This window comes from Xiphophorus maculatus, chromosome 17, assembly GCF_002775205.1.
Source record: "Xiphophorus maculatus strain JP 163 A chromosome 17, X_maculatus-5.0-male, whole genome shotgun sequence".
In the NCBI taxonomy this organism is placed as follows: domain Eukaryota; kingdom Metazoa; phylum Chordata; class Actinopteri; order Cyprinodontiformes; family Poeciliidae; genus Xiphophorus; species Xiphophorus maculatus.
In genome coordinates this window covers 15,487,244-15,512,632 of record NC_036459.1, presented here as the reverse complement: position 1 = coordinate 15,512,632, position 25,389 = coordinate 15,487,244, and the positions used below count along the sequence as shown (strand labels likewise).

The 25,389-nt window shown below is 41.1% G+C and overlaps 3 protein-coding genes across 3 annotated transcripts; 1 reads left to right on the top strand and 2 right to left on the bottom strand.

The window, feature by feature from the left end:
• Positions 1 to 4,550: 4,550 nt before the first annotated feature.
• phax (phosphorylated adaptor for RNA export) lies at positions 4,551 to 6,380 on the bottom strand. The gene is made up of 2 exons (XM_005801207.3): positions 6,203 to 6,380; positions 4,551 to 6,075 (listed from the first exon to the last, which is right to left on the bottom strand). The coding sequence occupies exon 2, from the start codon at positions 6,067 to 6,069 to the stop codon at positions 4,837 to 4,839; it is 1,233 nt and encodes a 410-aa protein (XP_005801264.1). The 5' UTR covers positions 6,070 to 6,075; positions 6,203 to 6,380; the 3' UTR covers positions 4,551 to 4,836.
• Positions 6,381 to 6,685: 305 nt separating this feature from the next.
• pmpcb (peptidase, mitochondrial processing beta subunit) lies at positions 6,686 to 13,856 on the top strand. Its single transcript, XM_005801175.3, has 13 exons — positions 6,686 to 6,829; positions 7,996 to 8,133; positions 8,210 to 8,296; positions 8,378 to 8,507; positions 8,594 to 8,792; positions 8,887 to 8,966; positions 9,340 to 9,452; positions 11,616 to 11,759; positions 11,859 to 12,019; positions 12,107 to 12,192; positions 12,260 to 12,348; positions 13,358 to 13,433; positions 13,672 to 13,856. The coding sequence occupies exons 1-13, from the start codon at positions 6,701 to 6,703 to the stop codon at positions 13,734 to 13,736; spliced, it is 1,497 nt and encodes a 498-aa protein (XP_005801232.2). The 5' UTR covers positions 6,686 to 6,700; the 3' UTR covers positions 13,737 to 13,856.
• On the bottom strand, positions 13,788 to 25,202 carry dnajc2 (DnaJ heat shock protein family (Hsp40) member C2). The gene is made up of 16 exons (XM_023350239.1): positions 24,984 to 25,202; positions 23,303 to 23,493; positions 21,665 to 21,740; positions 21,480 to 21,578; positions 21,174 to 21,396; positions 21,025 to 21,090; positions 20,819 to 20,910; positions 20,608 to 20,729; positions 17,928 to 18,077; positions 17,750 to 17,838; positions 17,581 to 17,650; positions 17,306 to 17,484; positions 16,973 to 17,073; positions 15,894 to 16,004; positions 14,036 to 14,196; positions 13,788 to 13,940 (listed from the first exon to the last, which is right to left on the bottom strand). Exons 1-16 carry the CDS (start codon positions 25,036 to 25,038, stop codon positions 13,872 to 13,874), a joined length of 1,854 nt encoding a protein of 617 aa, XP_023206007.1. The 5' UTR covers positions 25,039 to 25,202; the 3' UTR covers positions 13,788 to 13,871.
• Positions 25,203 to 25,389: the final 187 nt, after the last annotated feature.

Sequence of the window (25,389 nt, the reverse complement as noted above, 5' to 3'; positions counted from 1 at the left end):
ATCTTTCTGTCTTTTTCTATAAATTTTACACCTTTTATCCAGGTGTAAAATTGATCAAATTTCACACATCACAATATTTTGTACTCCTCTCCAGGCAAAAAATTTCTGGAGAAAAAACCAAAACTAAACAAAACTTGACAATATTTGAATCTAAGCTTTTTGTTATTATTGTTATTTTCAGATGGAAAAAATTAAATTCAGTCAGACTGATAAAAGTATATATAAAAAAAAGCTCTTCCCTTGCCTGTCTGGGCTTCCGTAGAAGCTGTTATTAAAATGCCAGAGTTTTTACATTATTGGTCTTCCAACATATGAACTTAAGCACATGAAAATCCCGGAAATGTTGGCGTAAGTTCAAGCTAATTAAATTATTGTGTATATCAAAACAGTTAAAATGGGCATAAATGGTCCCTTTGAACAGTTTCACATATGCACATGAAAACTGGTGCATATGTACTAGGCCACAATGCAAGCCAAAAAGGGGCCAAACCTGAATCATTTTCATAACAATGGTGACAATGCTTTTTTTTTTTTTGCTTTTTTTTTTTTATTAGATCTAAAGAAAATTCCAACTGGAGATTCTCGTCTTGCTTTGCGTCAGTAATCTGCTCTACTAAGTCCACCTGTGCCTCTGAAACAGTACATTTCCCTTTGATTCCAAGCGGGGAGAAAATCGAAGAAGTGAGAAATGTGTTCATCTGCCACTCGCAGAATGCTTCCACATTTAAACCCAGTCATTATCAGTTGACATTTCATAATTACACGACAGTACATGAGGTTTCCTTCCAGTGAAATTCTAATTAAGGCTTCCTGAACGTCACAGCAGGAATGACCTGCTTTGCTGTATAATCAGCAGTAATTGTGTCGCAGAAGGATGGTGCATTGCAAGAGTAGAGGCATAAATACTGCTGGCACAGTTGGCTGGTAAGCCAGAACTAAAAAGGTCACCCACGTCGAGGCATGAGGAACTGAAGGGAATGCTTGGGAAAACGCCACTTCTAGTTCGTCAAAAGGGAGGAAATTAAAAAGGAAACCGGTGGCTTTGGAGCTGCATTTAGACACAGAGGCTTCATACCCACTCAAATATATTCTTAGGTAACAAAAAGACAACACAACTAAGATTTCAAATCACTCCGTTGCTCTACGTTTTGCTAGTAGTTGCTTGAGAGACAAAGAGACATATCCACTCATTAAATTAGGTCCCTTCTGTCCCCATGTTTTAAGTAGCAATCAGCGAGTTTCTTTTTGTTTCAGCAGAGCAATGGTTTCCGGCGCACCATGAAAACTGGTTTTGGAAAGGTTGGAGGAATAATGTAGAAGAGGTCTACCTCCAAATCCATCAACTTCGAGTCAAATCAGTGACTAGATATTTAAACTTAGACACAGTTTGGCGTTCCAGCAACACATTTGAGCTTAACTCAACCAATTTTGTGTAGTTGCGGTGGTTAAATATGGTCAGTCATCCATTTTGGCAAAGAACGAGTCAATTAAAAATAAAAAACACACCTATGATTAGTGTATGTAGACTTTGCACTGTGGATTGTCCAGAATAACTATGCAACACGGAAGGAAAATAATGATGTAATTGAATCTTCCGCACCCAATTCTTGGTTTCAAAATGAATTTGACATTGGACTACCTCAAAATTGGTCAATTTAACTTAAAAGCAACGTCTAACTAGTCAAGTCAAATTTATTTGTATATCACATTTCAGCAACAAGGCAGGTGAAAGTGCTTTCCACCAAGCTACCAACGAAAACACTAAAGCTGACTCCACAGGCAAGGCAGCAATCAGGTCTGGTTGTGGCAATTAAAATTAAACCAAACGTTTGCCTTACTCCCAGTTCATTCATGGTTTGGGGAGCTTTTAGTCCCTAAGTAGACAAAATAATAATTGCACATAAAACATCTGATATCAAGGTCCTTGCAAACAAAATATCCAGGTTTGTTTTCTAGCAACCATAGCAGGAATTAATCTTACAGTCTCCCCCAGAGCTGACATACTTAATGAATGTGATCCGTTGTCTCTTCACCACTCCCAACTGGGTCACCTTTGTTTCACAGAAAGAGATGAGTCACTGCCTCTTCTCGATAGTCATCTGATGATGTTATCTAACTCACCTTTGGTGCTGTACTCTGGGCCAAATACTGTAGCTGAGAGGACATGCTACAGGGGAGAGAGAGACTGGTCAGAAAGAGATCCTAGTCTTTCTTCGGTCGGAGTGCAAATCTGTGGTGGACAGTGACGGAAACCCCTCCTGATGTCTCCGAGATTTGCTCTGACAGGTACAAAACGTCACTTCTGCTTTTCTGGTCATCGCAAGACACTAAAGAGCTCACGGTGGGACATGCTAAGTAGTGAGTAATCCGTCTGTGTCACAGATGAACTGGGTCACCCAAAGATACCAGCAATTCAGCTCTGGTCTTGTTTGATCCAAGGGAAATAAGAAATGGCGTGCTGTATCCAGGCAACAAGTTCGTTGCCAGGTGACAGATGCAGAGGCCCTGAGACCAGAGACAGTGGGTAACAAATCCACATGAATAAGATGAGGCAGAATATCACTCACCTCCTGCAGCGCACCAAGTTCTTTGATAATCCAGGCTTTGATCACTTTTGCGATTAAAGTAAATATCTAATTTCTACTCAGGGTGACAAATGAGATAAACCACAGCAAAACATCAGAGGACGTGACAGTAATACACCCCGGTCTCCTTACCTTTTTGTAGACTTAATTAGCTTGCCTTTTTTTTTTTTTTTACCACTTACTGTACCTCGGAAAAGTATTCCCACCCTACAATCTCACAACGTTGATGTGCTTCTTGTTCTACAGTATACTCCCTACATAAAATCCATTGCAACCCAATGCCCTACATGCAAACTGACAGAGATCATTAAACAGAGAAACAGCCTAGAGGCTCATGCTAACTCTAGGAGCGACATAGATACACTGCTCAGGTGGGAGAATATACCAACCAGCTAGTTGTCAGACATGTCCTCTCCAAGTTGAGAGAAGCTGTATTTGCAGTGAAAAGTGATTTGGCTCAGAGGAGTTGGTTGTGTGGGGTAGGGATACTTTTTCAAGGCGATGTCGTAGCAACAGATTATCAGAGAAAGCACATCCACAAGCAACTCAGACAGTCGCTAAGTGACGGGATTATGAGGCATGCCTCTGGGCTTTCATGTGGCAGCCATGAGCGGACGTAATGATCCTCTTCAACGCGTTTCAGGCGACAAATCCACCGCCGCCTTTAAACGCTCCCCCAGTTTCTGGGTTTCTGTCAGACCACGGGAAACTTTACTTTGATTTAGGCTCAGCTGTCAGTTGAAGCCATTTGTGAGGCGAGATTTAAACGTTTAACTTAAACGAAGCAGAAATTGCTTCCTGAAATGTTACAGCTTCTCTTAAACAGGGCATTACAGGCGCACTAATGCGTGCATTTTGCCTTTATAGAAAAATATCCACCAGTGATTCTTTATTTGAAGCTAATTCTGCTTTCGATTTATTATGGAAGTTGGAATTCAGATCTACGAATTCCATCTGTAGCAGCCGCTGATGTAATCACAACCAACGATGTTATGAATTTATCAATTTTAAATGTAAAGGCAATGATGTAACTGCCAAATAATACAAGGTTTTTGAGCCAACAACATAATTTGCTATTAATTATAGCAAATTAATACTTTAATATATTAATTTTAAAGTATTAATATATACTTTAATATATATTAAAGTAATATATTTAAAAATTTATAGTAAATACAAGACTTTTTTTTTTTTTTTTACAGTTTCCCTGACAAAATAAGTATAGCGTATGTCATGGGCAGGTTGGAGGAACTAAGCAACTCCACAAATTTTTCTCTATCTATTAGAGGAAAGTAGTGCACACAACTCCAGTGCAAAAAAAAAAAGGGTGTGGGGGGAAGTAGGGTTATTCTCCCTATATAAAAGTAAATATAAAAGTAAATATACTTTTATATAAAAGTATATTTATATAAAAATATACTTTTTATATAAAGTATATATATAAAGTATATATACTTTATATATATTTCCGTTCTCTCTTTTCTCTCTGTTCTCTAACAAAATTGCTGGATTTATGAGTATAAATCACAAACGGATGGACTTCATTTGCTAATGATGTGAAATCTGAGGTTATTCACGGAAATCAGAATAAACTGGACTATAAAATTCTCATTGCTCTTAAAAAAAATTGTATTTGTAAATAAAAAAACAAGTATATATTTTTTTCTGCTCTTGTCTGTTAGTCGCAAAAATTTATCAAAATGCAAGGTTCTGGTTGTAGCGTGACAAAATGTTAAACGTTCAAGAAGACGCTCTGTTCTGGTAAGTAGCATGTCTGCCACCTAGTGGGCTTTTGTCGGGACTGCAATAACTATAGTTCATCCTTGTTGTGGAGTTTGCGCCATGCCTGAACAGAACTCCAGAGATGCTGCGTTGTTGATGCAAACTTCCGGCTGTTCTTTTTCTAACTGTGGCAGCGTTGAGAAAGGCCATCATTGGCTGGGTTAAATATTACTGAATCATTAATGCTTTGTAATGAGTTTAATAGATCAGAATCCAACCTCAGCTACAATGATAAAGGTCACTGTAGTTGGAGAGAACATCAAAAGGTTCAGACAAAACTTATTTAAAGGCAATGATCATATCAAGCCAGAACCCAAAAAAAAAAAACTATTTCAGCACAGATTCTTTTATTACAAACAAAAAACAGACACCAGAGTCGGAGAGTTCGATGTTCTCCAAAATGCAGTGCTTTCAGTGTGCCATTTTCACTGTAGTCAAGAGTTACTTTTGTTCTCGCTGGAATCCCCCCTCAGAAGACCTCCAGGTCTGCAGAGTTGTAGACCACAGGCGTCTCCTCAGTCCCAGCAGCAGCTTCCTCCTTCGCCTCTTCCTCTTCCTCCCCCTCTCCCTCTGCAGGCTCCTCCAGCGACTCCAAGGCCTCGTTGGTGTCGCTGGCGAACGTCTCCCTGGAGACATCGTCATGCTCCTGCAGGTTCAGCGTGCCGATGGCCTGCTTCATCTTCTTGGCCAGCACGTGCCGCCTTCGCTTCTGCGCCGCCTTCTTGCTCTTGCAGTCCCTCTGGTGCTCCTCCAGGAAGATCTTCTTGATCTGGGTCTTGCTGACGCTGGGCATGTTCTTCAGCAGGTTGAGGAACACTCCGCCAGGTGTTCGCCGCCTGCTCCCATCCATAGTGTACATGCCACCGTTTTCCTCCAGCGTGGCAGTCTCTCCCAGCAGTTCTATGGCTTTTTTCTTCCCAACGACCCGGACCACTCGCTCGATCAGTTCTTTCTTCGGCTCCTGCAGTCTGTACGCGATCTCCTCCACCACCTTATCGTCTGGGTCGTCCTCTGTGATCTCATACCGGCCCTTGATGTGCATCTCGGCTTTAGGTCCTATTCTGTCTTTGGCAGGCCGCTTTCTCTTAGCGTCACCCCCCGCTCTGTCCTCTGACCCTCGGCCTTTCATGTAATCCTCCAGATCAGCATCCAGCATGCTCACCTCTCCTTCCTGCCTAGACTGCCTCTCCATCTCCCTCTCCTTCTCCATCATCTTCCGAGCCAAGACGAAGTTATAAGTCTCAACACTTCTGCTGGCCATGCTGACGCCCTCCATGCCAAACACACCCAGCTCCGCGGTTATGGCATCCTGGCACTGCTCTTGCACCACTGAGCCCCAGATGTTGTTCACCTTGCGGCTTCCAGGCGCCCCGCAGGCGGACACGGGGGGCGGACCGAACCGCGCGGGACAGGCTGCGGCCGGCGGCGGGGCGTTTGACACCTTTAGCCGCTTTCGACGCCACACAGCGGCCTCCTCGTCTGACGAGTCCGCGTCACTGTCGCTAGACTCCGCCGCCTTGGCGGAGCTCCGGTAGGCGGCGGCGGGAAGCTGGTTAACAGTAGCGGGTCTGTGCTGGAAGGAGTCCCCGCCGAACGCCGAAAGCCCCCGAACTCGCGCTAGTTCGGCCGCAGCGCCACCCATCTCAGAGTCCGAGCCGGAAATTTCTCCGTCTTCCAGGCCACCGTCCATCAGCTCCGCCATGTTTTCCTGAAAGCCAGTGCAAAGACAGACAGTCTTCAGTATCGCACCAAAGTTCAGAGCACCTGACAGCGGTTCAGCTAATCCCAACACAGTTAGCTGCTAATAACGCAGCTGAGATGAAAGTTAAACTCACCAAAAACTAAACTAAAGCGTCACCCGGATACCTTGAAATGTCTGGCTGTAGCTACATAAGAGAGGACTTTGGTTTCTCCAACAACTATAAGGACTTGGCGCACAGCACCGCCTTACAATGCAAGAAATTCGCGCTAGGCTAACCTCGTACTTCCGCTTCCCAGCTCTAGCCCTTTCAAAATAAATGTTAACTATTATTACTAGATGTGTTTGTTTGCTGAGAGTTGTAAATCAGATCAACGCGTCCGTCTGAAAGAACATAAAAAAATGGTTCCACGTGTTCCTAAAATGTTTGCGCAGACCCATAGATGGACTGCATATTATGTGGGTATTGTTTACATCTTCGTGACTGTCAAAACTGCATATCAAACAATTCACTTTTTAAACACAATTTTAACATTGTTTAGAAGGAAGGCAACATCACAGTTTATGTAATTTGTTTTTAAAAAATGTTCATACTGTAGATATTTGTACGGTCTTATTATGTAACACTGGGCGGATGTTGCGTTGGCCCCACGCTTGCGCAGTGTTACAAATAAACAATATGGCGGCGTCCTTACAGCGCCTCACGTCAGCTGGGAGATATCTTCTTCAAAGATGTTTAGTGAAGACGCGTTGTCCTGACGGGGTAAGCAGAGCGCGCTATGCGTCTCTTTCCTGCGTTTCTGCGTTGTTGTTTCTCCTGTAGTTGCTATGCGCAGAATAACGGAGTAAAACCTTACGGTAAGGTTTTACAGGATCTTTTTGTTATTCATTTGGAATGCTTCCTCGGTTTAATAAACCAAAGCTGTGGCCATTGGCTGTTAATTATAGTGCTGAGTGATTAAAAACTTACATAAGTTGTTTAAATCAAGCATCATCATCATGACTTGCCGTTTACAGAGGCGGGGCTTAGTAATTTTGGGGCCCAAGTCAACCTCCATAGCCCCCCCCCCCCCGTCATCCCATGTCTATACTTTTTGTTCTTACTTTAAGAGTTGAGTTAAGTTAATCTTTATCTGTGACTGCTTGCAATTTCTAGAGACTAAGGATTTTAGACTGTGGGATTTTGGGGGGATTGTAACGGTTTTCAGGTTATTATAGAAGTTATCAAAATTTTCCCCTAACAAGGAAAACCTTTCCATGTTTACCTTTGCTTAATTTATTAGTGAGAACAAATGATTATAAATATACTTGGGTTTTATCTTACTGTTACCCTAAAGAAACGAAAACAAGTTTAAATTGCTGAGTGGTCTTAAACATTTTAGCTAGACATCAAAGCTAGCTGATATGATAGCTGATGGCCTGTTTAAATTTCTTACTTTTTTTTTTTTTTGCAGTCATAAATTAATTTATTTAACCTGCTGTGATCAGATGAGACCAAAATCAAACTTTTTGACTTGCATGCAAAGTCATGTGTGTGTGACAGAAAACTAACACTGTACACCATCTCCATGGTGAAACATGGTAGTGGCAACATTATGCTGTGGGGATGCTTTTTTTAAAAAAAAATTTAAACATGAATAGGGTCAGTTAAAGTAGGAAATACAGTAAATGCCCCAAAATAGGAAGTTAAAAGATTTTAAAAGAATGAGTTTTACAATTTAAGAAAGTTGTAAGGGCAAGATGAATAATTACTACAACATGAAATACCCAGAACTAACAATTTGGTTGGATTTGTTTCTCATAATTAAGAAAAATCTAAACCAAAATGATTAAATACTCATGCTTGCAGTTTTTGGAAATATTCATGAATATCTGCAGGGATTTGCCTAAATAATTTCTAAGTCCACCTTTCACTTTTGTCCTGTTCAGCTTCCTGTTGGACCCCGGCGACTGCTGGCTACTCCGGCCGCTCAGCAGGTGGCGCTAAATGTCCCTGAAACCAAAGTGACCAGTTTAGAGAACGGTCTCCGGGTGGCTTCAGAGGACTCTGGACTTACAACCTGCACTGTGAGTCAAAGGTTCTCCGCCTGAAGTCCCGAACATTTCTAAGTAGACGGGAACATTCATAAACGCCTCCTTCCAGGTGGGCTTGTGGATAGACGCCGGCAGTCGCTATGAGAACGAGAGGAATAACGGCACAGCACACTTTCTGGAGCATATGGCATTTAAGGTGAGAGAGCGCAACGTTTTTCTGCCTCGTTCCTCCCTGGATAAACGGGCGAGCTGATCGGCGAGTCCAACTGTCCCGCAGGGCACCAGGAAGCGCTCTCAGCTGGACCTGGAGTTGGAGATCGAGAACATGGGCGCTCACCTGAACGCCTACACGTCCCGGGAGCAGACGGTCTACTACGCCAAAGCTTTCTCCAAGGATCTGCCGCGAGGTGCGGAACAGGAAAAAGCCAGTTGATCAAAAAGGTTCGCCGAGCCGAGCGTTCTTGAGCCGGCGTCTGTTTTCTTTTTGCCCCAGCTGTCGAGATCCTGGCCGACATCATCCAGAACAGCACGCTGGGCGAGGCGGAGATCGAGAGGGAGCGAGGCGTGATCCTGAGGGAGATGCAGGAAGTGGAGACCAACCTGCAGGAAGTGGTTTTTGACTACCTGCACGCCACAGCGTACCAGTCCACGGCACTGGGCAGGACCATCCTGGGCCCCACTGAGAACATCAAGTAAGATTTCCCTCAGTCCAGGTAGCTGACGCTAACTCTGATTTAGTCCTTCTAGTGATCGATTTGTGAGTGTGTGTGTGTGTTTGTTATCCAGGACGATCAACAGAGGAGACCTGGTGGAGTACATCACTACACACTACAAAGGACCCAGGATCGTGTTGGCAGCTGCTGGAGGTCTGACTACTTCTAAATCACCGACACTTTCTCATGTCCATGAATGCAGCAACACCACTGGGCCTTTAGGGATACATTTATTTTCTAACTTCAATGAGTTTAATCATCAAGAATTAATTCAACGTGTCTTAATTTCTTGTCATACACACTCAAACACATGCAGTAAGGTTTCATGCTCTACCATACACTATTTTAAAATTTTATTTAATCTATCAACAAACTTCGGGTTTGAACCATCAGTGTTCGTTTAAATCATGTCTTTTACTCCTGACATGTGGCGGCACAGGAACAGGTTCCAGAAGATGAGAATGTTTGTTGGTTCTTTACAGAGTTCTGGGTTCTGACCCAGATTTCTGCCTTTCTTCCTGATCAGGCGTTTGCCACCAGGAACTCCACAGTTTGGCCAAGTTCCACTTTGGAAGACTTCCCAGCCGGGATCAAGGCGGAGCCCCAGCTCTTCCTCTGTGCCGCTTCACAGGAAGTGAGGTAAGAAGCCGTCTTCATTTTTTTCTTGAACTACTGGAGTTGTGGAAAAAAGACAGCATAATCTGGAGTTTCAAAGCTTTCTAATACTAACTACAGTTAAAATATGAATTAAACCAGTAATTTGGGCTCTGATGGTCTTTTTGTTGCTTTTATAATGGTTTATAATATTATTATAATATAATATAATATAATATGACCGGTGTCAGAGTCTGGTCCGCATTGCCGGCAGTAAGTCGGGCTCGTTTCCGGTGAGGGTTGGACTCCGCCAGGGCTGCCCTTTGTCACCGATTCTGTTCATCACTTTCATGGACAGAATTTCTAGGCGCAGCCAAGGTGTTGAGGGGATCCGATTTGGTGGCCTTAGGATCTCATCTCTGCTTTTCGCAGACGATGTGGTCCTTTTGGCTTCATCAGATCGTGATCTGCAGCTCTCGCTGGAGCGGTTCGCAGCCGAGTGTGAAGCGGCCGGGATGGGGATCAGTGCCTCCAAATCCGAGGCCATGGTCTTGAGCCGGAAAAGGGTAGAGTGCCTTCTCCGGGTCAGGGGGGGTGTCCTGCCCCAAGTGGAGGAGTTTAAGTATCTCGGGATCTTGTTCACGAATGGGGGAAGAAGGGAGCGGGAGATCGACAGGTGGATTGGCGCAGCGTCTGCTGTCAAGCGGGCGCTGTACCGGTCCGTCGTGGTGAAGAGAGAGCTGAGCCAAAAAGCGAAGCTCTCGATTTACCGGTCGATCTACGTTCCCACCCTCATCTATGGTCATGAGCTTTGGGTCATGACCGAAAGAACGAGATCGCGGATACAAGCGGCCGAAATGGGTTTTCTCCGTAGGGTGGCTGGGCTCTCCCTTAGAGATAGGGTGAGAAGCTCAGTCATCCGGGAGGGACTCAGAGTAGAGCCGCTGCTCCTTCACATCGAGAGGAGCCAGTTGAGGTGGCTTGGGCATCTGGTCAGGATGCCTCCTGGACGCCTCCCTGGTGAGGTGTTCCGGGCACGTCCCACCGGGAGGAGGCCCCGGGGAAGACCCAGGACACGCTGGAGGGACTATGTCTCTCGGCTGGCCTGGGAACGCCTCGGGATTCCCCCGGAGGAGCTAGAAGAAGTGGCTGGGGAGAGGGAAGTCTGGGCCTCCCTTCTGAAGCTGCTACCCCCGCGACCCGACCTCGGATAAGCGGAAGAAGATGGATGGATGGATGGATGGATAATATTCTAAGTCAGATGCTTTCAATTAAATTCAACAAAGAAATGAATGATTGTGAAAACAACTGTCAGTACGCCCAAGTCTGAGCTTTTACCTCAGATGGAAGAGGCAGTTTTTGCTAGTGTTTGCACATTTCCAGTCATACTTTTAAAGTTAAGCTGCCTTAATGAACATAATGGCCGGCTCTCCTTTAGTCTCCAAGGTGAAGCAGACTCTGAAGTTCACAACTACAGAGATTTCAAAACAGTTGATTTTGTATTTCTTCTAAGCAAAGGATAAGAATTTTTTTCAGTTTTCTGAACAAGAGTGTGAAGCAACAAGTGGGGGAGGGTCAGTGCTGTGTTACACTCTAACTGAAACACCAGGAGACTGTCTGACCGTCTTCCCATTAAAAAATTCCAAAGTTTCCAGTTTTTCCTTTTTTTTTAACATTGTAGAATAATAGGAGTAGAAAACATCTGTTTATCTTCCATGATCATGAAATAACTCAGACCAGACACTTTAGATTTGGCAGTGTGGGCTATTTCACTTGTTTTTGGCTAATGGGTAAACTGAGGTCAGATAAATCAGTTCGCATAAACGGGTCAGAGGTCAGATAAATCACAGTGCGCATAGATGGGAATCTTCAGGTAACAAAATTCCAAAAGTAAAAAAAAAATAAATCTGAATTCCAATTTCATGGCATTTGGACTGAATTTAGTTCAAGAATCTTCAGTAAAGTTTAAAACTCAAAATCACAAAGTTGGACAAAAACCCAGGTTTTGATGTGGCAAAAATTAAGGTAATCTGGATATTATCAGTGTAAAAAGCCTTTTTTTTCTCTCCAAAACCTTACAGTTTAAGTTTTAAGATTTTGGAAGAAGACATAAAGTCTGAGAGCTTAATCTCCAATTTTTCTGTTTGCTTTTCGATGTCGTGTTGGAACCCGGTAGAGAAACCGCCAGTCGGTCTGCTTCTGTTCCAGATCCGCGTGCGCGACGATAAAATGCCCCTGGCTCACATCGCCATCGCTGTGGAAGCGGTTGGGTGGTCTCACCCGGACACCATCCCTCTCATGGTGGCCAACACCCTGATTGGAAACTGGGACCGCTCATTTGGTGGCGGTGTGGTGAGTATCAAGGAAGGTTTCAAATGTTCTGTTTCCAAACAGTAAAAATGTGTGACGGACCAGGTGAGGTTGATGGTTGAAGTCGGGTTGTGTCCTCAGAATCTGTCCAGTAAGCTGGCCCAGATGGCCTGTCAGGGAAACCTGTGCCACAGCTTCCAGTCCTTCAACACCTGCTACACGGACACGGGCCTGTGGGGACTCTACATGGTGTGTGAGCCGGGCACCATCAGAGACATGATGCACTTCACTCAGATGGAATGGTGAGCACACTGGCACGCAAACACAGACTAGAATGAAAACAATGGGTTGAAGTCAGAAACGTAACGCCGACGTTTGCTCCTCAACAGGATGTCTCTTTGTACGAGCGTGACAGAAAGCGAGGTGGCTCGGGCCAAGAATCTGCTCAAGACCAACATGCTCCTGCATCTCGATGGTAGGTCAGCCTGATGGAGGACCGCACTGAGATGTTGCTTGAGTTAACTCTGATCGGTTCCCTACAGGATCCACCCCAATCTGCGAGGACATTGGCAGACAGATGCTGTGCTACAGCCGCCGGATACCTCTGCATGAGCTGGAGGCCCGGATTGACGTGAGTTCCACTCCGGGCGTTAAGACGATGAACCTTCAGACAGCTAGTTGATGTAGCTCTCTGTAGAGTCCTTTATGAAATGTATGTATTTCATAAACATTCACTCAGATTCATTGTCCGCTTTATTATGGACAACTCTATTGTTGGATTGTACCAGTAGAGCCGCCTTAGTCGCTTGTTGCGTAGACTTGACGATATCTGAAAGATTCAGTGTTTGGTCCAGTGACCTGATGGCTTTAGTCACTACAGATTTGTCAGTTGAGTATCTGTGCTGTGAAGTTCTTGCTCTACATCTCAAAGATGGATTGACACAGCAGTGCACGGTTCATTCCATGTTTAGATACCTGGTGTACATTTTTGTTAGAAGTATCCACCAGAAAATAGCTACACTGTGCTGATAAAGTGATGGACATATTCGGATAATATGCAAGGGTGGTATTTACATGCTGCTCTTTTGGGCCCAATTTGAGATAAAGTATTTCCCTCACATGACCAGCCAGGTAAGAAGTAGCATAGATCCATGAGCAAAAGCTTTCCAGTCTGTCCAGTTTCAGTGATTGTGACTTACTTTGCTAGTCGTAGCCTTCTAGAAGTGGTACCAGATATGGCTTTATACTCCATTAACCTTTGTAACAAGTGGTTATTTAAATCTCTATAATTTTGAACCAATTGGTCCATATTTTGTGACAATACCAAGACTTCCTGCCAGTGGATAATGTCCAGTTTTTCTGACCATTCTGTTAGCCAGCGATGGTTCCGTATGGAAAATATCAACCTGTATAGCGTTGCTGCCGTTCTACTTGTTTACAAAAATAAAGCAACTGAGAAGATGCAAAAGACCCAGTTTCCTTAGCTGCAATAAATGTTTTAACTCCTTATTGTCATTTAGAACAACAGTATGCTCATCGATTTACACTGAAGTATTTTGGGGGATGGCAGTAGCCAGTTTGGCAAAATTGTTGAAATGATTAAATATTTGATAATATTGTGTTTAATCTTTTTGTCACAGGCCATTGATGCCAATACCATTAAGGAGGTCTGCACCAAATATATCTACAACAGGGCTCCTGCCATCGCAGCTGTTGGTACGTTGCACTTTTTAAATTTTCATTCCAAGTGGAAAAACTAAAAATGGCAACTTTCCTTGACAAAAATGCCCTGTCTATACATATTTTGATAAGATAATATGGTGAGGTTTCAAGCATAAGGTGTAAATATTTAAAGCGATAAACTTTAAGTTTGATTAATGATTATACAAAATGTATCAAGTCTTTCTGCCTAAATTACAAACATCTAGTAATGTGGGGTTTTTTCTTGCTGTAGGTCCAATAGAACAGCTACCAGACTACAACCAGATCCGCAGCGGGATGTTCTGGATGAGAAGCTGAGCAGCACTGCTGAGGAACTGTCAACTGCATACAAACATATTTAAGTCTTGGGTCAAGTTTTTTTTTTATTATAAAATAAAGGATAACACAATAACATTAAAATAACAAAGATTCTATCCTCCTTTGTGGTTGATGTCATTTTTTATTCTTGGCTGCCACTTGTTCCTGAGCAGCTTTCTTGGCTTTGACCATCTCCACCAGTTCCTGTCAGACAAGCAGAAATATTCCATTAGTAATACATTTTAAGACTAAAATTCAATGATAAGGACAGTGAGTACCGCCGGTTTAGATGATCATACCTTGTACCTCTTCATACAGTCCTTCTTGCTTCGTCCAGGAACAGCAACAGCAATCTTCTCCCAGCGCTCAGGTGTGCTCACAGGGTAGGTCTTCAGAGCTTGTTCTAGAAGTTTCTGCTCCTCTGTGGTCCAGGGGGCGGTGTTCCCTTCATTTCCTGCGGCTGAAACATCACAAATCAACTAGTTAGTGACGACTGTTGTGGTATTTGACCTAAATTACAGAGTGTTGAAGGTTGCGCGTTTGAGTGCCATAGCATACTATGAGTCATTTTCAACGCCAAAGTATAAAAGGAGTCAATTAGAATGCCATAGATTTATACACAATATCTATATCCCCTTATAGTCCATACATACATAGATTTGTACATCTGTAAATAAATATTTATATATAGTAGAGCACTTCTGGATAGATGCAAACTACATCTCATAGCTTGTACTTGTGACAGTGCAATGACAATAAAGTTGAATTCTATTCTATTCATAGTATAATATGAGTCATTTAGAATGCCATAGTAACCTATGAGTCATTTTGATAGTATACTATGACGTTCAAAATGACTCGGCATACTATCTCATTCAAAATGACTCATAGTATACTATGATGTTGAAAATGACTATGAGTTGAAAATGACTCAGTCATTTAGAACATCATAGTATACTATGAGTCATTTAGAACATCATAGTATACTATGAGTCATTTAGAACGTCATAGTATAATATGAGTCATTTAGAACATCATAGTATACTATGAGTCATTTAGAACGTCATAGTATAATATGAGTCATTTAGAACATCATAGTATACTATGAGTCATTTAGAACGTCATAGTATACTATGAGTCATTTAGAACGTCATAGTATAATATGAGTCATTTAGAACATCATAGTATAATATGAGTCATTTAGAACATCATAGTATAATATGAGTCATTTAGAACATCATAGTATACTATGAGTCATTTAGAACGTCATAGTATAATATGAGTCATTTAGAACATCATAGTATACTATGAGTCATTTAGAACATCATAGTATACTATGAGTCATTTAGAACGTCATAGTATACTATGAGTCATTTAGAACGTCATAGTATACTATGACGTTCTAAATGACTCATAGTATACTATGGCGTTCAAAATGAGCAAAAATGACTCGGATATTCTTTCATTCTAACATAAAGTTTCTACATTTTCTAGTGCTTCCTTAACTTTCTAATTTGGGATGAGAAAAACTGCCAACTAGTTCAAGTCTGACTGCTTTTACAAAATCCAGTAGGAAACATTTTGTTAGGCTAATGAAAGTTTAGTAAACTGCTCAGCCTTTCCCCCCCTTTACTCTTTAGAACCATTCTTAGAAAAATCTGCAAAATTGAGAAAAACTTCATCTGTAAGTGTTTTCAGCTATAGTAAAGCCTACTTACACAATTTCTTATGATAAAGCTAAATCGTTAACAAAAACTAACATCCCACCAGGTCTGCACCCTGCAGTCCTATTCAAAGCACTTTCCTTACTGTGGAAAAAAGCTAATTATTTTATTTGCTTTAAATAATCAGTGACCAAATTTTGTTTCACAACAGCAAATGGGCAACGTGAAACATCTTAAGGCGAACAGCTTCCATACAGTCAGGTACAAAATGAAGCCATTTAAAGCACAGAACACAGGATAGAGTCACTTCTCTCTTCATTTGGCTCAGACACTGAAGAAAAGCATTTTTACAAGCAAGTTGCTGAGCATTAGCAAAGCTTGAGTAGTGAATATTTAACAGATAATTTTCTTAAAAAAAAAAAATGTGGCCAATAAATAACCTTGTGATGATGATGTGATGATGGCTCTTTGTTCTACAGTGAAGTCCACTTACCATCGAACCTCTCTGAGGGCAAGGCGTTGTCTATGGAGGGCGGCACCGATGTGTGCTCCTTCTTGAACTTCTCATAAGCCTTTCTGTTGATCTCATCTTTCTGTACTGGATCTGAGGAGGATCACAACGTCACCTTTTTATACTCTGATCAATTGTTTTATTAGTTTTTAGTGACATTAACCAATATTAATATTACGTTGGGGAAAGGTTTTATCCCTTCCCCAACAAATCTTAAACAATGAAGCTGGTTTCTGATTGGGCAATGCGTTAAAGGGCTATTTCGCTATGTTGTGGCACCCAGGTTTAAAGAAGCTGAAATCTGTAATAATAAACAGACTTGATTATTCCACAACAAATATTTTTAGATTTCAATCACAGTTTGCCATCAATGACTGTTCATCATCTAAATCTACCTCCAGCTTTAGAACCTGAAATAAAAAAAGATGTAAAATTGTCAATTTGTCAAAGTTTTTAATTCATTAGAAAATCAAAACTCTAAATGAGTTGCACAAATGTGATGTTATCTAAATATAAAATGTATTTAAAAAGCTTTTCAGGGGCGTGCCGTGGTGGCGTAGGGCGTAGCGCGACCCGTATTTGGAGGCCGTCGCGGGTTCTACTCCTGGACCCGACGACATTTGCCGCATGTCTTCCCCTCTCCTTCCCTGTTTCCTGTCAGCTTACTGTCATATAAGGGACACTAGAGCCCACAAAAGACCCCCTGGAGGGGTAAAAAAAAACAAATTAAAAATTTTAAAAAAAGCTTTTCAGAAATGTCATATGTAAGAAGAATACGTTTTTGTCAGAGTGATCATTTTTCCACACCTAGAATTGGGAAACTCTAAAATGCAAATGTTTTCCTACAACATTCATGTCTGCTTAGTACTAAAAGTACTTGTACTAAAATCCATAATGTTTTATAAGTTCCCAAATAAACAAATGACACCATCTGCATTAACAAAATAGCTCAGAAACAGAAAACTTCAAAAAATATATTGTTTTATTATGAATTATTTGTATTTGTTTCCATTGAGATGACAGAGTAACATCGTTTTGCTTCTCTTCATGTGTAATCTTACCGAGCTTCTGAAGATTCTTGGCTTTGTTAATGACGTCTTTGGCTGTCCTCTTCATCCCACTGGTGGAGTGCAGGTTCATGTAGTTAGCAATAACTTCCCACCTGCAAGACCAAACATTAAATATTAAAACACAAGAAAGGAGATGGTGATAAGCTCACAGCATTTCTTCAAAACAGAAACACCAGTTTCAAATTTCTTCATATTAAAACCACGACTCTCTATGGATGTTTCCCGACGGAGCGGCATCGTTTTACACAAACCCAGTAACGCACATCGCCTGTGGTTGGGCATCATTTTGCAGGACATCGTTTGAGCTTTTTCTACCCAGCCTACCTGGCGTTGGTTCCAGCAGGGAACAGGTTAACCGCTTTGATGAGCAGCTGGAGGTCGTCCTCGTTCCAGCCCTTCCCTCCGCCGGCGCCCCCGCTGGCCTGCTCGGCGCTCCGGGCCGCCTGCCGGGCCTGAACCTCGGCGTCCTTCTCCTTCTGCAGCTGGGCGTTCACTTCCTCTACCTTATGGAACACACACGCACACAAAAAGAAATGTGTCAAATAGTTGAATTCGGTGGAACCTATTGAGCTCTTCAGACGCAGCTAACACGCTTTTACCTGCTTCTCCACTGCTGCCTTGCTGTCCTCCTTTGAAGCCGAGGCCAGGATCTCATTCAGACTCTGCAGACTGAAACAAAAACACCATGAAGCTCCAGTTTGGGACACATTTACCTATTTGTACATTCAGGAAGAGAAAAAAAAACAAAAAAAGGTTCGTTAACTGAACCTCGTCAGCTCCAGGCGGTCACAGAGTTTCTCCACCTCCTCCATCATTTTCACGCCGTCAGCTTCACTGTCAGCAAAGTAATTCCAGTTCTGCAGGTGGAGAAAACGCGGACTATTAAAAACTAATTCCATGGTTTCAATCAGTCAAAAACAAACTCCCATGATGCTCCTTGGTTCACCTTGCATGTGGTCCTGAGTTTCTGCCTCTCCTTCTTGAATGCTTTCTTCTGGATCTCCTTCTCCTTCTTGGCCTGCAGGGCGGCTTGTCGGGCCTCCTCTTCCTCCTTCTCCTTCGCCAGACGAGCCGCCTCTAGCTCTGCCTGCCGAACCTGGAACAAATTAAATGTATAACATTTTATTTATTTATTTTTTTTACTGAATATGTAACAAGCTTGTGACCTAAAAATAAGGATGGGAATTGATAGAAATTTAGCAATACCGATTTTGTAATCGCCATCACTTACTGATTCGATTCTCAGTTATTAAATTACCTCGTTCAAACAAATTGCACCGTGTTGCGTTCGACTCAAACTGGCTCGAAAAATACAAATCTCTGCCAAATGAATGTTTTGATGTGAAACGCAATGATTTGCACATAAATGACAAATGTGGATTTTGACTTTTTGGGACTCAAGGTGTGTCCAGCTGTGGAAAACACCAGCTCAGGTGATTTTTTATTTATTTAATTTATTTTTACTCCTGTCAGCCTCGATGGAAGAGTTGGCTAAATGTGTGTGAGAGCACAATTAAGCTCACAAGTTGAACATTCTAGATGTTAATTCTCCACAAACTGATGTTTTAAAGCTTTTATTTATGTTAATGATTTGCTGCTAACAGCTAATGAAAACATGACATTTAAGATTAGAATAATACAACAGACCAATTAAAAAAAAAATACATTCAGAAATGTGGGACTGATGAAAATGTTTACATTTTATTTTCAAAAGATGCTTTTATTGTGAGAAATGAGCCTCATCTGAACACATATTGTAATTTATTGAATATGACAGTATATGTTAATAAGTAATGGAGATTATTCTTTCAGAGTGGCACTAATATTTATACAATAACCAGCGCACGAAGGAGTTTAATGTTACCTGATACATTTATGGCAGTAGACGCCGTAGAAGCTCCCCTTGAAAGTGACCGCAGTTGCTAAGCAACGTGTCAAACACTTTCCTACAAATCAGTTGCATGCGTGTGGCCAACTGTTTGAGGATGATTACGGTATTTCATCTTTTCATTGTGATTAAAGCTCTGCACATGCTGCAAGTGGCCCTGATATAATCTCTGTCCTTTTTGTGAAACGTAACTGTTAGAATTGGAAATAATATCCCAGATTTACAGTACAGACCAAAGGTTTGGACACACCTTTTAATTCGATGAGTTTCCTTTAATTTCATGACTATTGACATTGTAGATTCACACTGAAGGCATCAAAACTATGAATAACACATGTGGAAATATGCACTAAACAAAAAAGTGTAAAACAACTGAAAATAGCCCTTATATTCTAGTTTCTTCAAAGTATCAACCTTTTGCTGTGATTACTGCTTTGCACACACTCTGCATTTTCTTGATGAGCTTCAAGAGTTAGTCACCTGAAATGGTTTTCACTTCATAGGTCAACCTGCCCTGTCAGGTTAATAGGTGGGATTTCTTGCCTTATAAATAGTCATGAAAATAAAGAAAACCCATTGAATTAGAAGGTGTGTCCAAACTTTTGGTCTGTGCTCGTCATTATCTAAAACGACTGTGGCATTCTTTCTGTGTTTCTCTCCCTGATCTGAATAAAAAGAGGAGTAGCGAGAGGAAATTCAGAGTGAATTTGGAGACTGTAAAAACTACACTCACCTCGAGTACAAAATGTAATCTCTTGTCTCTCTCTTCTTTTTTGTCTGTTTGAAAGCGTTTAGGTTGAATGAACCCCAACAGTAACGCAGCGCTTCTGCCGCGACGCCATCTTGGATATTTTCTAAATCAAAATACGGGAACGTCATTACCAAAACACGCCACACGTTATTTGGAACCGACCAAGCACGGGCCGGTCACCGGTTTAAATGTATACCGCAATGTGGGGGGTGGAATTATGTTTTTAAAACTAGACGTAGAGCCTTTCTTTATGTCAGGTCAGAGATAAAGTGGAGGTCGTGGGCAGATTCCGACTCCTTGCGTAGCCATTAGCTTTTCAAGGTAAGGCGAGTCTCCGAATCTGCGACTCAAGGAATAAAGCCCGCCATATTCCTTCACTGTCAGCAAAGTAATAATAAATACATCTGTAGGCCGTCTGTCTACCGTAAGAAGACAGACGGCAACTTGGAGGAAGAAGTTTGTCCTACATGACCCATTACGTCAATAAAATGGTGACGCAGAGTAACCTGATTTGTCTTACTTATTAAAGAAATACATTGCTAAATTGCTAAAGGAAGTTTAGATGTACATTTGATCAATTTAGCTTCACTGTGTGCCAAGAATCAAGTAATCACTTGTGAACTCGCATGCTAGAGGGGAATGAAATTTCAGCATCACGCCTGTAATCTGAAAACAGCTTTTAAAGACATTTAAAGTTGACAACGACAATAGAGATATGTTCATTTAAAATTCCAGTTAAATATACAAATGTCCTAATTGTTCTTTTCATATCAAAGCATGTTACAGAAAATGCAAAACTGATGTATCACCTGAACCACTGTTCTAAAACAGTGTTTTGATTTTGATCAGAAGTTCACATTTCTTTGCTTTTAATTGTTGTAAGGTCTGTAAAACCAACTGCTTCAAAAACTATTTAGATAAAAGCAGGAATCTCTGATTTGATACATTCTGTCCTAAATACAAACACTGACCACAGCTTTCACTTACTCTCTCCTTCTCCTCCTGCTCTCTCTTCTTGGCTTCAGCCTTTGCTTTCTTCTCCGCCTCTTTCCTGGCTTTTTCTTCTTCTTTGAATTTCTTTATTCTAGGGTCGCAGCCGTAGGCCGTATCTGCAGCGAAACGACGCCATTTATTCGGACCCTACTCGCGCTTGTAAATCAAGGTTTGCGGTGTATGTGTGGCGGTGGAGAGGCTGTACCAACTAGCGTGCGTATTCTGTTCATCTCCTCCTTTTTCCTCTGAGCTCTGGAAGCTCGGTTCTGCTTCTCGATCCATCTCCTTTCGTCTCGACTGAGGACCGGAACAATTCTCATGTTAAAACACGGGACTTCACAGGTTCTGAAGTCCAGCTTATGAATTTCAACTAGAAGCTAACCAGACGTTGGGATTTTGTAATCAGCTTACCATTCAGCTTTCTCCTTTTCCTCTTCGTCTAAGTAAGAGAATTCCCTCCATGAGTCAAAGTTATACCTGGAAAAAGTAGAAATAATTTATAAGACTTCATGGGGGAAAAAAAGACAACAACAACAAAAAAAAAAAACTTCTCCGCCTACCAAAAGGAGTAAAAATTGTCTACTTCTTCAAAAGACGAGTCCATGGTTCCTAGAGAGGGCCCGTGCTTTTTGGAAGACCATCTGGCATTTCGCTCAAAAACGGGAGCAAACACCTCAAAAAAGTTCTCTTTGCCCTCGCTTTTGGATGGCACGCTATTGTCGAAGGTCGGATCCACGCTGTCGAAGGCTCTTCTCTTCACCGGGTCCGACAGGATTTCGATAGCTAAGGCGCAAAATGGAAAAGGGCTGGGATCAAGATAGGCCATCGGGATTCTGATGGCTTTAATTTGCAGAAGAGTCGGGCACCTTTAGTTATACAGGTGAAGTAGTCATTGTCTCCTTCAACGATCTGCTCTCCTGCCGCTTTCCTTTTGTCAGGGTGGTGCTTCAACACAATTGATTTGTCTGCAGAGAAACGGCGGCGGTTATCAGACATCATCTTCACACGTATCCAGATAAATCAGCCGTGACATTAGAGGAGGAGTACTTACGGGCCGCTTTAATCTGTTTCTGCGTGGCTTTATACCGCAAGTGTGGCAGACCGAGGACAGCGTAGTGATCTTGATTCTGCCAAATCAGATTAACAGCATTCATATCGGCCGTACAGACCCACACTCTTGTAATTAAAAGACACACACACAGGCTCCTCTGGTGTAAAACACACACAATTAGGTCATAGGATTTCCTTGTATGCTGATGTTGAAACTCTCTTTCTGTAAATCTTCCTAATTTGATCAGATGGAATCATTTGGACAGCTCTCAGGCTAAAATTAGAAACGGGCCAATCAAATGGACCAGAGATTAGAATGGGACAATTTACCATGGATTAGCACCAATCAGAGATTGGCAGGTCAAATGCGGAAAAAAAAGAAAAAAGTTTTTTCTTCTATGTAATAAATGTATTACAACAAAGTTTTCGAAACTCTTACACCTTTTTCATAAAAAAGAAGGTTAAGGAAATATGCTTTGATGCATAAACAGGGATAATTCCTTATTTTTTGTTGGATTAAAATCTTCTACCTCTATTTGACAATGTTAAACACATTCCTTCATTTTGAATTGAAAATATTATGCCAGACTTTAGAGACCAGAATTCTGTCTTTGCTAATGAAAAACCAATCAGTGCATCATTATCTTTAATATTGGCAATAAAAAGTCATCAATACTATTTCTGAAATAAAGATTATATTCTGGACCCATTTTATTAGTGTAAATGAAAGAATTATTCATCTTGGTATCAATATACAGGTTAACGTTAACAATAAAAAAATATGACACATTAGTCAATTAAGTTCAAGAAATCTGGAACCAATACATAACATGCATAAAAAATAGCTAGCTTAAATTTCTATGCCTTTTTCAGCTGCTTCCTGACAAATTGACTCTTTTAAAAAACTCCTTCATTATAACAATATTATTGTGATAACATTATTATTGCTTATCACAGTAATTTCAGGGACAACTTATCAGGCATTAAACCTCTCAATAGAAGAAATATGGACCAGCTGTTTGGTTTTAAACTTTTTGTCAAATTTGGTTGTTCTTTTTTGTTCAAAATAAAATCAATTAAATCCATTACAGCTTGCTCTATATATATATACAGTACAGACCAAAGGTTTGGACACACCTTTTAATTCGCTGAGTTTCCTTTAATTTCATGACTATTGACATTGTAGATTCACACTGAAAGCATCAAAACTATGAATAACACATGTGGAAATATGCACTAAACAAAAAAGTGTAAAACAACTGAAAATAGCCCTTATATTCTAGTTTCTTCAAAGTAGCAACCTTTTGCTGTGATTACTGCTTTGCACACACTCTGCATTTTCTTGATGAGCTTCAAGAGGTCGTCACCTGAAATGGTTTTCACTTCATAGGTCAACCTGCCCTGTCAGGTTAATAAGTGGGATTTCTTGCCTTATAAATAGTCATGAAAATAAAGAAAACCCATTGAATTAGAAGGTGTGTCCAAACTTTTGGTTGTATATGTATATGTATATATATATTTATATATAAATGGGGAAAATAAGCTTTATATTTAAAAGCTGGACAGGAAATAAATGTCTAACTGGTTTCCTCAACTCTAACACTGCCGCCGCCGCGGCCCTCCACTTCCTGTCTGGTACCTTCCAGTCTTTAGGATCCAGTGTTCGGAGCATCGGATGCTCCTCCAGCTGTAACTCCTCATCCTCAGACTCTTCTGAGGACTCCTCTTCTTCCTCCAGCTCTTGGAAGGAGGCCGACACATTTCTGCTTCTCCTCCTGATGTAGGCCTCAAACCACCGACCCACCGGCTCCACCAGAACCTGCACAGAAGCTGTGGGTTTTCACAGAAGTAGTGAGGAAAACTGGTTGGCTTTAAATGCACAGAAAAAAAAAAGAGTAAAGTTCTCACTGGCTGAAAATGGACTGGTTTGTATGGATATTATTACTTACAATATAAAGATTACAGCTGTTTTTTTTTTTTTCTGCTGCAGTTTCGCATCAGTGGAAATACCAAGAACGCCTGCCACAAGTACTATGCCTGATAAATTCAAATGAGTGAGATAATTTATATTTGGACAACAGTTGTTGAGGAATATTGTTAAAAACCCACCATATTGAGAAATGCTGCAAACGTTTGACACCTCGTACGAAGTAGTCAGTTTGTACTACCTGCCACTTTTGCCTGTTTTCCCCATCTTAGTTGAATAATTGTTTATTTTAAAATGCAATTTTGGTTACAGACTCTTCATTATCAGTCTTAATTTTTGTTGTTTTGGTTGTTTATTTTGAATATTTGAAATATTTTCCAATTTCAGTGCTAAATGTTCTTTAAAAATTAGAGTTGGTTTTATTCTTAATTGGGCATACTTGCATCAATGAGACTTATTATTACATCAGTTGAAAATGGTCTCAAATTCCCCAATATTATCGTTTATCGCAATAATTTTAGGGACAATTTATCATCCAGCAAAATGTGTTACTGTGACAGGTCTAATACTAAGTGAAAAGACTTTTAGAGTCACCCTAAATCAATTAATAGTAAAGTTTACAGTCCCAAGCTGCATTTATACTGTAATGTTTATCTTAATTCTGAATTGAAAATATAGTTCAGAATATGGAGGCAATATTATGATTTCTAATCGTTAGTTGGGCAAGTATTAAATGAGTGTAAAAGGAACATTTACATGACCAACTGAAGGCATCAGGACATCATATTAGAAATAAAATAGCATTTACATTAAGAATTTTTAAACTTGGCGAGATTTAAATTTATTTTCCAATCCAAAATAATAAAAAAAAAACCTTTATCGGAAAATATTTGGATGTTCCCTTGCTTCAATTTTTTGTATCTACGCGTTTCAGCAGTACTAAAGGAATTAACCGGAAAGTAGTGGGTGTAACATGATGTCTGCTGGTTTGAACATTCCCTGATTTTTTATTGCCTTTAGTAAGTTTCTGTTTCAGACAACAGCTCAGACCAGTGCAGACGCCGACAAGGAAAATATGCAAGACTTTATGTTTTCTTCCTTTTTCTAGCTTGCAGACCAATCTGCTAGCCTGAGTGAATTAAGAAAACTGCTCCAATTAATTAGTAGAGCAAACGTGACAATCAGAGGACAGCCAGTGGGAAATATTATGCAACACGGGAAAAATGGTTTAACCACAAGCTAACCAGAAAGTCTCAAAATCACAGCCTTAAAACGCGCCCATTTATTCCGTTTAATTCCCGCGGTATATTTAGAAACAAGTCAGTCTGTAATGAGTAACAGGAGTAGCTTGAACTTGGCTAGCTGTTTTAATGTGGCCTGTGTCGCTGCTTACCGGCAGCCGCTTTAAACACTGTCGTCTCCTCGTCGTCCCTCGCCTCTAGCAGCATCCTGGAACAATGGCGACGGCAGCGCACATTCACGAGACGAAACACTGAAAGGAGAGACCGCTAAGGCGCTGAGGTCTGTGGCCCTCTCACTGCAGCTCCACATGGGCCTCCTGGTGCAGGTGCTGCCAGTCCGAGAACAAGCCGTGACGCCTCGCCACGAAATCACTCCGTGTTAGCAAAATGGTCTTACACTGTCCGTTCCGCTGTTGGTTATTTTAGTAAATTATTTTCCATATTAATACTATTATGCGAAATTAATCACATTTATTAGATATACACATAAAAATATATATTTTTTTGTGATAATCTTTCATGGTGATAATGTTACTAAATCGGTTATGAAATATTCGG

Bases quoted from the DNA above. Each gene is read 5' to 3' on its own strand.
- phax (XM_005801207.3), bottom strand. From the start codon at position 6,069: ATGGCGGAGCTGATGGACGGTGGCCTGGAAGACGGAGAAATTTCCGGC.
- pmpcb (XM_005801175.3), top strand. From the start codon at position 6,701: ATGTTGCGTTGGCCCCACGCTTGCGCAGTGTTACAAATAAACAATATG. The intron at 11,760-11,858 runs GTGAGTATCAAG...TTGTGTCCTCAG, and splicing joins GCTCATTTGGTGGCGGTGTG to AATCTGTCCAGTAAGCTGGC. The intron at 12,349-13,357 runs GTGAGTTCCACT...TTTTTGTCACAG, and splicing joins AGCTGGAGGCCCGGATTGAC to GCCATTGATGCCAATACCAT.
- dnajc2 (XM_023350239.1), bottom strand. From the start codon at position 25,038: ATGCTGCTAGAGGCGAGGGACGACGAGGAGACGACAGTGTTTAAAGCG. The intron at 14,197-15,893 runs GTAAGTGGACTT...GTGATGTTTCAG, and splicing joins GCCCTCAGAGAGGTTCGATG to CCGCAGGAAATGAAGGGAAC. The intron at 13,941-14,035 runs GTATGATCATCT...CTTGTCTGACAG, and splicing joins ACTGTATGAAGAGGTACAAG to GAACTGGTGGAGATGGTCAA.